Source organism: Erithacus rubecula (genome assembly GCF_903797595.1).
Source record: "Erithacus rubecula genome assembly, chromosome: 12".
Lineage (NCBI taxonomy): Eukaryota > Metazoa > Chordata > Aves > Passeriformes > Muscicapidae > Erithacus > Erithacus rubecula.
In genome coordinates this window covers 1,502,580-1,515,420 of record NC_136664.1, presented here as the reverse complement: position 1 = coordinate 1,515,420, position 12,841 = coordinate 1,502,580, and the positions used below count along the sequence as shown (strand labels likewise).

The 12,841-nt window shown below is 53.6% G+C and overlaps 1 protein-coding gene across 3 annotated transcripts in view; it reads left to right on the top strand.

The window, feature by feature from the left end:
* Positions 1-12,585, top strand: part of ZC3H18 (zinc finger CCCH-type containing 18) — a 43,251-nt gene extending 30,666 nt beyond the window's left edge. For all 3 annotated transcript variants that reach the window (XM_079315967.1, XM_079315965.1, XM_079315966.1), the window contains 8 exons: positions 266-367; positions 1,693-1,836; positions 2,962-3,114; positions 4,942-5,096; positions 5,716-5,912; positions 7,621-7,717; positions 10,560-10,656; positions 12,310-12,585. In XM_079315967.1, the coding sequence (XP_079172093.1) occupies positions 266-367; positions 1,693-1,836; positions 2,962-3,114; positions 4,942-5,096; positions 5,716-5,912; positions 7,621-7,717; positions 10,560-10,656; positions 12,310-12,508 (1,144 nt within the window). In that variant the 3' untranslated portion in view covers positions 12,509-12,585. The remainder of the gene's footprint in view (positions 1-265; positions 368-1,692; positions 1,837-2,961; positions 3,115-4,941; positions 5,097-5,715; positions 5,913-7,620; positions 7,718-10,559; positions 10,657-12,309) is intronic.
* Positions 12,586-12,841: the final 256 nt, after the last annotated feature.

The following is a 12,841-nucleotide window of genomic DNA, read 5'->3' as shown; positions in this document are numbered from 1 at the left end:
GAGAGAAGGGAGAGGATGGAGGCAGCCTCAGGTGTTGCTGTGGAATACCTGGAGTGCCTCTCTTTTAGCTGATCCTATTTTTGATTCTATTTCCTACTTTTCCCACTGTCTGATGACAGAAGTTGACTTTTATTGCAGAAATATAAAAGCAGGAGAAGCTCAGGGTTCCTGGGGAGGGGGGAAGTGGTGGCTGAATGCCCTGAGAGGCAGGAAAAGCTCCTGCCATCCCAGAGGCTGAGCTGAGTGATGTCTCCTTCCTTTGCAGGTCAAGGTCCTTCTCTTCTTCTCCCTCTCCTTCTCCAACACCATCTCCTCACAAGCCACTGGCCAAGGCCAAAGGGGAATTATTGCCACCCCCTGGGAAAGGGTAAGGATCCATCTTCCTCTGGATGCCTCTGACCTTCAGGGGCCTCAAGCTGCAGAAATTCAGGATTAGATGGAATTTTTGGGAAGGAATTGTTCCTGTGAGGGTGGGGAGCCCTGGATCCCTGCAAGTACCCAAGGCTGGATGGGCTGGGAGCAGCCTGGCATGGTGGAAGGGACTGGAACAGGATCTTTGAGGTCCCTTCCCATCCAAATCCTCATTCTGGGATTCTAAACCTGATTGAGTTTAAGAAAGAAATGAAAGATGCAAAGTGCAACTTTTATTGAAGAGTTTTTAGCTTGGCAAATTTAATTCAATAATGACACTTTTACTTATTAAATTCAATTTAAGTATCCTTAAATATTACCTGTATGCAGTGTTTAAACACATGATTTACTGCTGCAACAATCTGTGTGTGCAGATATATTTGTATAATCTGAATATTCCTAATAGGAACTGTAAGAAAGTTTAAATTCCTTCCTCTGCTGTGGTTTTGGTTAATCCACAGCCTCAGAATAAAGAAATTGTTCAACCTCATCAACTTTTCACACTGGGGACAGATGAAAGCAGGACTGGAGCTCTCTGCAGCTGGGTTTGGCACATTCTGACAGCCCTGCTGCTCTTTTAAATTCCTGAAATTGCTATTTCACAAACCCTGCAGTGGCAAATTATGGGGCCATTGGAGGGTGACACAACACCACAGTGATGTCACCTCTTCTAAGCTGACCTGCAAATCAATGACACTGTGGGAATCCCCCAGAATTCTCCAGAATTTAGGACAATCCCCTTTGCCACAATTCTTCTCCCTTGTTATCCTGCCTTTTGGGGTTTTTCCCCTCCACTTGGCCCTGCAGTGCTGTCTGCTCCCTCCCAGTGCTGCTGGGATAAAAATGATGGAATTAAATGGATTAGAAACAACATTTCCACCCATTCTGCTTCAGGAGTTCATTTACAAGTGAAATATCTCCAAAATTGGCTGTTGTACAGTAATTTGTGTGTGAAAAGATGAATTAATTGAGAATATGGGGAACAAATCCCTTGAGGGAAATCTGTGGTGTTTGTGTTTTGGTGAAGCAGCCAAGTGTTTGTAGCTACAGGAATCACATCAGGGCCAGGCTGGATGGGATAGAGGAAGGTGTCCCATGGAATGGGGTGGAATGGGATGATTTTTAATGTCCCTTCCAAGCCCAAACCATTCCAGAATTCCATCATCTCTAGAACATTAAACAACAAACCCAAGCACAGCATTTCTAGGAATTTCCCTACTCTGTGCTCATCTCTTGGGATCACACACCTAAAAATTGTATTTTTTTTTTTTTTTAACCCAGGGAAAAATCTGTGAAGAAGCTCACTGCCCTCCCAGTCCCTCAGCCACTCACAAAAATTGCAGCAGCAGCCCCAGAGGCAGCCAAGGCAGGGGATAATCGGGAAGCCAGGAGGAAGGAACGTCAGACAAGGACTCCACCCAGGAGGTGAGAGAGCTGGGGGCAGGAGGGAGGCAGCAAATCCCAGATTTCTGTCTCCTGGAAGATCCAGCAAATCCCAGAGTACTGGTGTTAAGGGAGAAATCCATCTCCTGGGGCAGGGAGAAAAGGGGAGGAGAGCTGGGCTGGAATGTTCCTGATGTGCCATGAGTGGCTCCTGCCTGTGGAGCTGGGGGAGGATGGAGGGGGTGGAACAGAGGAAATGTGCCAAAATCAGGGTGGGAGTGGGGAAAAAAGGCTTTTTTGGGAGCTGCTGCTGTGGAGGTGGCACAGTGAGGAAAAAGGAATGTGTGGGATCTGCTTGATCCCAGCACAGAACATCATTCCCAGGGATATCCCCAGCACAGAACATCATTCCCAGGGATATTCCCAGCACAGAAAATCATTCCCAAAAATATCCCCAGCACAGAACATCATTCCCAGGGATATCCCCAGCACAGAACATCATTCCCAAAAATATCCCCAGCACAGAACATCATTCCCAGGGATATCCCCTGCACAGAACATCATTCCCAAGGATATTTCCAGCACAGAAAATCATTCCCAAGGATATTTCCAGCACAGAAAATCATTCCCAAGGATATCCCCTGCACAGAACATCATTCTCAGGGATATTCCCAGCACAGAAAATCATTCCCAAGGATATCCCCTGCACAGAAAATCATTCCCAAAAATGTTTCCAGCACAGAACATCATTCCCAGGGATATCCCCTGCACAGAACATCATTCCCAGGGATATTCCCAGCACAGAAAATCATTCCCAAGGATATCCCCTGCACAGAACATCATTCCCAAGGATATCCCCTGCACAGAACATCATTCCCAGGGATATCCCCAGCACAGAACATCATTCCCAGGGATATCCCCAGCACAGAACATCATTCCCAAAAATGTTTCCAGCACAGAACATCATTCCCAGTGATATTCCCAGCACAGAACATCATTCCCAGTGATATTCCCAGCACATAAACTGGGACAGGTGCTGGAAGGGGCCCATCACCCCTCAGGGAGGGCTGCTGTCAGTCAGAGGGTGTTGAACAGATCTCTGTGTTTCTCTGGGGTTTTTCCCTCTCTTTCCCTTTCCAATCCCATTCTGGTGGTGCTGCCTTGCAGGAGGACCATCAGTGGCAGCATCAGTGGCAGTGCCAGCAGCTACAGTGGCTCCAGCTCCCGGTCCAGGTCCTTGTCCAGGTCTCTCTCCAGATCTCATTCCAGATCATCCTCTGCCTCAGTCTCCCACTCTCCCTCTGGGTCAAGGAAATCCAGGTACAGTCCTGTGAATCTTTATTTAACAGCAGAGCTTGTGACTGTTGTTCACTGGTTTGGTTTTTGTAGTGGAAACTCTCCAGCAGCACCTGGGAGGTGGGACATGGTTGGGTTTGTGTTTCACATCCCAAATCCTGAATTGTGATGGGAATACAGTGTTGGAGAGGGCATGGAGTGATAGAACAAGATCTAATGGCCTTAAACTGATAGAGGGGATATTTAGGTGGGATTTTTGGGGAAAATGTTTCCCTGTGAGGATGGGGGAAGCCCCCAGAGAAGCTGTGGCTGCTCCATCACTGCAGGTGTCCAAGGACAATTTGGACAGGATTTGGGGCAACCTGGTCCTTTAGGAGGTATTGGGGTTGCAACTGGATGATCTTTAAGGTCCCTTCCAGCCCAAACCATTCCATGATTCCCTGATATTTCCCATGTGGTTTATTCAAGGAAATAATCCCATCATTTAACCTAAAGGGTGACCAGAACAATTCCTGCTGGCCAAGGTGATCCCACATCCTCATTAAACTGCAAATGAACAGTTCCAGGCTATGGAGCTTGGCTCTCCTGAGCCTCTCCTGCCTCTGGTTCCTGTGTGTCCTTAGGGGAGATGCTTGGCCTGTCAGCAGAGGTAGGTCAGAAAATCCCTAAAGGCCCAGCTAATGATATTTTTCCTTTGCTGGCAAAGTTGCAGGTCCAGTTCCTTTGTGTTTAGCCCCGAGTGAATAGTTCCAAGTCTGTGGAATGTGTAAACAGCAAACTCCTTCCAGCAAAGAGAAACAAACCACTCTCAAGTCATTCCCACCTCCTCACACAGAGGATTCCCTGAATCCTCACAGCAGAACCTTGAAACACAGCACTTCCCTGGGTGTAAAACCAGTGGATGGAGCAGGATTTGGCTCTGAGCAGCTGCAAATTCCCATCTGTGAACTCTGTGGAGCTCCAGGGTTGAACATCCGTGTTATTTTAGAGAAATCTAGCTTGTTTACTCCATGCTTGTCACATTCATCAGCTCAGCCAGGGGTGATGCAAGAGCTCCAGAGAGCACCAGGACATGGAGGTGGGAAATGTCAGCACACTGGGGCCTGTGGGGAATGCACTGTGTGCCCACAGCAGCTCCAGTGGCCTGGAGGAGTTCCTGGAACAATCCATGAGAGCTCTCAGAACTCAGCTCCTGGTGCCAGGGGGGTAGAGGCTGCAGAGGGTTGGTGTGTGTTGGAGCTGCTACAGCCCTTCAGTCACCCCATGCAGCTTCCAGCCAGGGAGCCTGGGCCTTGCTGGCAGAGCAGGTCCGTGGAACAGGCTGGAGAGGCTGCCTGAATATTCATGGAGTGGGATGGTTTGGCTTGGAAGGGAGCTTAAAGCTCATCCAGTCCAACTCTCTGCCACTTTCCACTAGACCAGGTGGTTCCAACCCTGTCCAGCCTGGCTTGAACCCTTCCCAGGATAGGCCCTGGTAGGAGATTTCCACCTTGGAGTGTTTGTCAGTTGTGACAGTGGATGTGTGCCAGCAGCAGAAACCCTGCCAGGGAACCCTTGCCCTGAGCTGTAACACTGACCTGGATGTGCCAGTGCACTCCCTGCTTTCACTCCTTGTTTTCCTGGGCAAACAGTGACCTGTTTACACATTTCCTTAATCCTGCCTATAAATAACCATTACTTTCCAGGTCTTCACCCAACACACTTTGAGATTTTTCCTACCAGCAGCACCCCAGCACACAACAACCTTTACGTATCACCCCCTTTGGATCTTCCCAGCATTGCAACCCCTCAGTGAGATGCAGAGAGGCCTGGGGGGCCTTGCAGGGGGTGATGGGCTGTTGCTTGTTGCAGGTCCCTGAGTGTGAGCAGTGTCTCCTCCGTGTCCAGTGCCTCGTCCAGCAGCAGCTCCGTGCGCAGCGCCGACTCCGAGGACATGTACGCCGACCTGGCCAGCCCCGTCTCCTCGGCCAGCTCCCGCTCCCCCACCCCAGCCCAGCACAAGAAAGGTACCACACCTGCCTGCCTGGCCTTCTCCTCCTCTAAGGAGTGGTTTAGGAGCATGGATTCTCTCCCCTGGCAATGTTTTGGGCTCTGGGAAAATCGTCCTGGGAGGTTTTGGAGCAAGTTAAGGTTTCATGTCCTTCCATCGCTGTGTCTGTGGTTGTCTCAGTCCAGCCCAGCACAAGAAAGGTACCACACCTGCCTGCCTGGCCTTCTCCTCCTCTAAGGAGTGGTTTAGGAGCATGGATTCTCCCCCCTGGCCATGTTTTGGGCTTTGGGAGAATTGTCCTGGGAGGTTTTGGAGCAAGTTAAGGTTTCATGTCCCTCCATCCCTGTGCCTGTGGTTGTCTCAGTCCTTTTCCTGCCTCACCCTGTTCTCCTTCACTCTTGGAGGGTGACATAAATCTGGACAATTGAGTATCACATTGCTCTTCCTCTGCTCATTCCAGACCATAGCAGAGTCTGTGGCAAAAGCCTTTTTCCTGTTCCTCTCTGTGAAATGCTGGTTTCCTGAATCCCTTAACCTCAGCCCCATGAGCTGAGTTAACTCCTGTGAGCTTTTCCATCCCCTCTTGCCCAAGGAATCATTCCCAAGTCACCCCTTGTGCTCTCTGCTTTCAACAGGAAAGTCAAAAAAAGAAGACAGTGCTAAAGAGGAGAAGAGGAAACGGGATGTGCCTGCTCAGCTCCTGAAATCAGCCAAGCCCACCCCAGGAAGCAAAACCCAGCAGCCACCCCAGGGCCAGCAGCCCTCGGCCCCCCAGGCACAGCAGGGTGGCTTCAGTGGGCACAAGGAGATCAAACTGACTCTCCTGAACAAGGTGGGACTCCCTGGCCATTCCCTGGCCATTCCCTGGCCATTCCCTGGCCATTCCCTGGTGCCTGGGACTCCCTGCTCCTGGGGGCTGTGGTGGAGGGGAGATGGATCCTGGTGGGAGGGGAGATGGATCCTAGTGGGAGGCAGATGGTTCCTGCCAGGAGGGGAGATGGATCCTGGTGGGAGAGGGATGGATCCCAGCAGGAGCAAGGGGATGGATCCCAGCAGGAGCAGGGGATGGATCCCAGCAGGAGCAAGGGGATGGATCCCAGCAGGAGCAGGGGATGGATCCCAGCAGGAACAGAGGGGATGGATCCCAGCAGGAGCAGAGGGGATGGATCCCAGCAGGAGCAGGGGATGGATCCCAGCAGGAGCAGGGGGATGGATCCCAGCAGGAGCAGAGGGGATGGATCCCAGCAGGAGCAGGGGATGGATCCCAGCAGGAGCAGAGGGGATGGATCCCAGCAGGAGCAGGGGGATGGATCCCAGCAGGAGCAGGGGGATGGATCCCAGCAGGAGCAGAGGGGATGGATCCCAGCAGGAGCAGAGGGGATGGATCCCAGCAGGGATGGATCCCAGCAGGAGCAGGGGGATGGATCCCAGCAGGAGCAGGGGGATGGATCCCAGCAGGAGCAGGGGGATGGATCCCAGCAGGAGCAGAGGGGATGGATCCCAGCAGGAGCAGAGGGATGGATCCCAGCAGGAGCAGGGGGATGGATCCCAGCAGGAGCAGGGGGATGGATCCCAGCAGGAGCAGGGGGATGGATCCCAGCAGGAGCAGAGGGGATGGATCCCAGCAGGAGCAGGAATGGATGCCAGCAGCAGGGGAGCTCTGTGCTCAGCACTGTTGGGATGAGCTCAGCCAGGAAGGTCTGGGGCTGGCTGGGAGGGCAGCACACAGAACCAGTCTGGCAGCACACACCCTGTGGTGGCTTCACTTTGGGGCTGTGTTGGCGGCTCCCTGGGGCACATTCCTGCTGCAGCTTCAGCCTCTTCCCCACCACTTGCTCGAAGGTGCTGGGGCCTGTCCCACTGGGAGATGCTCTGGGAGCACTTCCTGTGCCACAGCAGGCTGGGAGCAGGCAGGCACAGAGTGCAGGGGGAGCAGGGGCAGTGCCTGGGCTCTGGGGAAGCTGGCTCTTCCCTCCTCCCTCCCCTCTGCTCCCCCTGCCCCTGTTTGCAGATCCCAGCCCACAGCAGCTGTGGGGTTTGGTGCTGGGGCAGGGTGTTGGCCCCATCACATGGGCAGGTTCCTGTTTTTGAGATTTTGCCCTGCCAGCCCAAATTCCCCAGCCCAGTCTGAGGCTGCAGATTTCTCTACTTCCCTGTGCTCTGACGTGAGGAGGCTTTATCAGAGGCAGGAAGCTGCTCTGGAGGGAGGAGTGTGCAGTGACACATGACAGCCTGGAAAAGGCTCCCCATGCCTCCTTCACACCTGCTATCCTTGGTGCTGCTGGGGAAAAAAAAAAAAAATCCCAAAAAGCTGCTGTTCTCCTGTTCCTGTTCTGAAATTAACCCCAGAGCTGGGGGTTGCTTTTGGCTTCTGGTGGTTGGGAATTAGGTGGATTCAGGGATGGCTGGGATTGGTGTGTGCAGAGTTTATTGGGAAAGGTGTTAGCAGGAGCCAGGGAATCCCTGGAATCCCAGCTGTGCCTGTTTCCCTCTGCAGAGGGAAGTGGCTGCTCAGCTCTGTTGTTTTAATTCCACTGCAGGCAGCTGACAAAGGAAGCAGGAAGAGATATGAGCCAGCAGACAAAGAGAGGCCAGGCTCTCCTCCAGCCAAACGGGCCAACCTGTCCCCTGACAGAGGTGAGGCATCAGCTCCTGCTTCCCCACAGCTGCAGAGAGTCATCCCAAAACCTCAGAGTGCCATTGCCACCACAGAAAGGGGGGTATTGACCATCCTGCTGCCAAAACACAGCAGAGGTTGCCACTGTGTGACTCCACTCTGTCCCTGTGAGTCTTCTCCAAAAAAAGAACCCCTTGGTTTTGAAGACATGGAGTTCTCACCTCTACATCCACCCCACAGCATCCTGCTCACTGCTGCTGGCCTTGGATGTGGCTGTGGAAATCAGGTTTAGGTTGGATTTTAGGGAATGTTTTTTACCCAGAAAGAATTAGAAATTTTATCAAGGGGGGATAGAACATCCCTGCAAGTGTTCAAGTGTGGCACTTGAGGACAGGGTTAGTGGTGACTAACTTCCCTGGTGGTGGTGCTGGCCTAAAGGTTGGATTGGATGATCCTGGAGATCCCTTGCAGCCCTCTGACATTCCAGGATTCCGAGTCACAGGAGTTTCCTTTGGTGCATCCTGGAGTTTTCTCAGCCCCGTGTCCTGGGGGAGCTGTCCCTGCTTGGAAAGGCTGGGCTGCAATCCCTGCATCAGCCAGCCTGGGAAATGAGCTGATTGCCCCACCTCTGGTGACACAACCCTCTGCCCTGGATCTTTAGAAAGAGCTGGGCTTTCCAAGGCTTCTCCTGGGCCTCAATCCTCCCCCAGCAGCTGGGAAAACAGAGCTGGGACCTCAGTGCCACCTGCAGCCTTTGCTGTGGCTGCCAGGGGCAGAGGGGGCAGTTGGCAGGGGGGTGTGGGGGCAGTTGGCACAGGGGGGTGGGGGCAGTTGGCACAGGGGGGGTGGGGGCAGTTGGCAGAGGGGGGTGGGGGCAGTTGGCACAGGGTGTGGGGGCAGTTGGCAGAGGTGTTTGGGGGCAGTTGGCAGGGGGGTGTGGGGGCAGTTGGCACAGGGGTGGGGGCAGTTGGCAGGGGGATGTGGGGGCAGTTGGCACAGGGGTGGGGGCAGTTGGCAGGGGGATGTGGGGGCAGCTGGCACAGGGGGGTGGGGTCAGTTGGCACAGGGTGTGGGGGCAGTTGGCAGAGGTGTTTAGGGGCAGTTGGCACAGGGTGTGGGGGCAGTTGGCACAGGGGGGTGGGGGCAGTTGGCAGAGGTGTTTGGGGGCAGTTGGCACAGGGGTGGGGGCAGTTGGCACAGGGGTGTGGAGGCAGTTGGCAGAGGTGTTTGGGGGCAGTTGGCACAGGGTGTTTGGGGGCAGTTGGCACAGGGGGGTGGGGGCAGTTGGCAGAGGTGTTTGGGGGCAGTTGGCACAGGGGTGGGGGCAGTTGGCAGGGGGATGTGGGGGCAGCTGGCACAGGGGGGTGGGGTCAGTTGGCACAGGGTGTGGGGGCAGTTGGCAGAGGTGTTTAGGGGCAGTTGGCACAGGGTGTGGGGGCAGTTGGCACAGGGGGGTGGGGGCAGTTGGCAGAGGTGTTTGGGGGCAGTTGGCACAGGGGTGGGGGCAGCTGGCACAGGGGTGTGGAGGCAGTTGGCACAGATGTGGGGGCAGCTGGCACAGGGGTGGGGGCAGCTGGCACAGGGTGTGGGGGCAGTTGGCACAGGGGGGTGGGGGCAGTTGGCAGAGGTGTTTAGGGGCAGTTGGCACAGGGGTGGGGGCAGTTGGTAGGGGGGTGCTGGGGCAGCTGGCAGAGGTGTTTGGGGGCAGTTGGCACAGGGGTGGGGGCAGTTGGCACAGATGTGGGGGCAGTTGGCAGGGGGGTGCTGGGGCAGTTGGCAGGGGGGTGCTGGGGCAGCTGGCAGCCAGGGGTGGCCGTGGTGACGCTGGGGCTGCCACGTGATGTTGTTTTCCCTGGTGGCTCAGCTGTAGGTGGATCTTGTTGACTCTGGGTGCCAGCCAGCAGCAGCTCTGTGCTAATAACCTGCAACATTCACCTCCTGCAAGGGCAGCCTGCAAGGGACTGCCCCAGGTTGAAGTTCACTGGGGTCTGGTTCACACACAGTGGCAGGGCCAGGCCAGCACAGTTTCTGCAGAGGCAGCAATGTCACCTCTGCTTTTTGTTCTGAAGCAATTTTTAAGCTGTAGCAAATCACAGAAGCACAGATGGGTTTGGGATGAAAGGGACTGAACACCAGGGACACCTTGCAGTGTCCCAGGTGGCTCCAAGCCCCATCCAGCCTGGCCTGGAGCAGCTGCAGGGATGGGGACTCCAAGCTCCAGTGGGAAAGGTGCTCTGGGACTGAGCCCCTGGTCAGTGCTGGTGGCCCCAGTGTGTCACCTGCTCTGTCACCTGCACTGTGGGCTGGCTCAGGGATGCAGAGGGATGCCCTGGCATACCCAGGGACTGCTGCAGCTGAGGTCAGTGCAGGGTGACAGCCCCACAGGTGGAATTCCCTTTCATTGTGGGGTGACCCAGCTGCTCCCCAGCATCCTGAGAGCCCAGGGCAGCTCTCCTGGGGCAGGGCCTGGCAGGTGAGTGCTGAACAAACACGGGGGTGCTGCTGCCTCGGGGGAGGCCCCGCTGGCTCCCAAAGCAGCAGAGCTGCCCTCACCTGTCACTGCTGGAGCCACTGCACCCTGTGACCTGCCAGGGCAGAGCCAGCAGCTCTGCAGGCACAGGGTGCCATGGAGCAGCCTTACAGCAGCAGCTGGAGGGTGAGCAGGGCCAGAGGAAGGTGATGTGTGCAGGAGACTGTGGGGCACAGCCCTGCCTGCCTTCTCTGCTCCCCCTGACCTGCACACCCTGAGTTTATTCCACCTGCTGCTGGTCTTGGCATTTTTTTGGCACAATCTGCAGGCAGGGGGTGACCTGTGCCAAGCAGGACAATGAAGGAATGTCCTTTTGCTCTCTCTCCCTCCAGGCTCTCGTGATAGGAAGGCGACAGGGAGACTCTCATCCCCCAAACAGGAGCGGCAGCGGGGCCAGAACCCAAAACCTTCCCCTGCACAGGCAGACAGGTGAGTGCTGCTGCTCCTGCTGGGCCTCCCACCCTCCAGGGGCTCCAGCCCTGCTCCTCCAGGCTCTGCCAGCCATGGAGCACAGCATGAGGAAGGATGCCAGGGGTGCCAGGGCTTGCAGAGCCTCTGGCTGGGCCATTCCAGCTGGGAGAAGATCAGGAGCCAAGTGGGTCAGGAGTGAGCTCAGCCAGTGCCTCTGCAGCTCATTAGCACAGTGTTAATGAGCAGAGTGCAACCCCTTCCCCTCTGCCCAGCTCCTTCCAGTGCCTGGTTCCCCTTTCCCAGCCTGGCACAGCCTCAGCTGCTCCCCTGGGTGCTGTCACATACTCACAGCAGTGCCAGCCCTGCCTTGGCACCTCCTGTGCAGCTGGAGGTGACCAGATCAGCCAATTCCTGGCAGGCAATATCCCAGTGCAGGACTGGGGCTCTGGGGATCCTCTCCAGGGATCTCTATGAGCAAACATCACAGGGAAGGGGCTGGAGGGTTTGGGATTGAGGGGCTGCTCTCCCCTCTGGGTCTCACTGCTCACTGCAGCTGGCACTGAGTTTAATCCTGGGAATCCCCATGGAATCAGCTGATTTTTTACTGTTTCAACCCAAGGCCTGCAACCCACCTTCTCCTGGAGCCAGCTGTTAGATGTGGCATTTCCTGATATTTTAACTTAGCTCAGAAATTTGGGAAAATTCCTTCCCTGTGAGGATGGACACAGAGTGCCCAGAGAAACTGAATCCTTGGAAATAACCAAAACCAGGTTGGAGCAGTGTGGGCTAGTGAAAGATGTTCCTGGCTAGGGAAAGAAGAGATGAGTTTGAAGAAATTATTTTTTATGAGATGAGTTTGAAGGGATGAGTTTGAAGGGATGATTTTTGAAGAGATGAGTTTGAAGAGAAGAGTTTGAAGGGGTGGTTTTTAAGGGATGATTTTTTAAGAGATGAGTTTGAAGGGATGGTTTTATAAGAGATGAGTTTGAAGGGATGAGTTTGAAGGGATGATTTTTAAGGGATGAGTTTGAAGGGATGAGTTTGAAGGGATGATTTTTGAAGAGATGATTTTTGAAGAGATGAGTTTGAAGAGAAGAGTTTGAAGGGGTGGTTTTTAAGGGATGATTTTTTAAGGGATGAGTTTGAAGGGATGATTTTTGAAGAGATGATTTTTGAAGAGATGAGTTTGAAGAGAAGAGTTTGAAGGGGTGGTTTTTAAGGGATGATTTTTTAAGGGATGAGTTTGAAGGGATGAGTTTGAAGGGATGATTTTTGAAGAGATGATTTTTGAAGAGATGATTTTTGAAGAGATGATTTTTGAAGAGATGAGTTTGAAGAGAAGAGTTTGAAGGGGTGGTTTTTAAGGGATGATTTTTTAAGAGATGAGTTTGAAGGGATGAGTTTGAAGGGATGATTTTTTAAGGGATGAGTTTGAAGGGATGAGTTTGAAGGGATGATTTTTGAAGAGATGATTTTTGAAGAGATGAGTTTGAAGAGAAGAGTTTGAAGGGGTGGTTTTTAAGGGATGATTTCTAAGAGATGATTTCTCAGAGATGATTTGTACACGTTTTCCCTTTCCCACACTAATTCCACAATCCCAACCTGCTTTTTACCGTGGATCCCCACAGAACCTTGGGGCCGTGCCCAACCTCTCTGTCTCTGTCCCTGCAGGAAACGCCAGCTGTCCCCTCAATCCAAGAGCTCCAGCAAGGTGACAAGTGTGCCAGGCAAGGGCTCAGAGCAGGGCCCTGCAGCTGCCAAGGGCAGCAAGTCCAGCACCCTGTCCCGGCGGGAGGAGCTCCTCAAGCAGCTCAAGGCGGTGGAAGACGCCATCGCCCGCAAAAGGGCCAAAATCCCAGGAAAAGTATAGTGGGCAGTGCCCTCTTAGTGACTGTTGATGTTTTTATAAATAGTGGAGAAAGCAAAAAAAAAAACCACAAAAAAAAATGGCCACTTCATCATCTTCTTTTTTTTTTTTTTTTTTTTTTTTTTTTTTTTTTTAGGCCGCCGTTCTTTTTAAAAAACCCACAGGCGCGAAACGGGAAAAAAAGAAAAATAATAAAAATTAAGGAATTTTTTTTGTCCAGCCCCGTGATAAAATGGCTCTGGGGAAGATCCAGAGCCGTGTGAATTGTGCACAGAGGACTCCTGCCGTGCCCCTCCCCTCTTTGCTAGCCTCCAGGTGTATTCTCCTAGTTAGCCC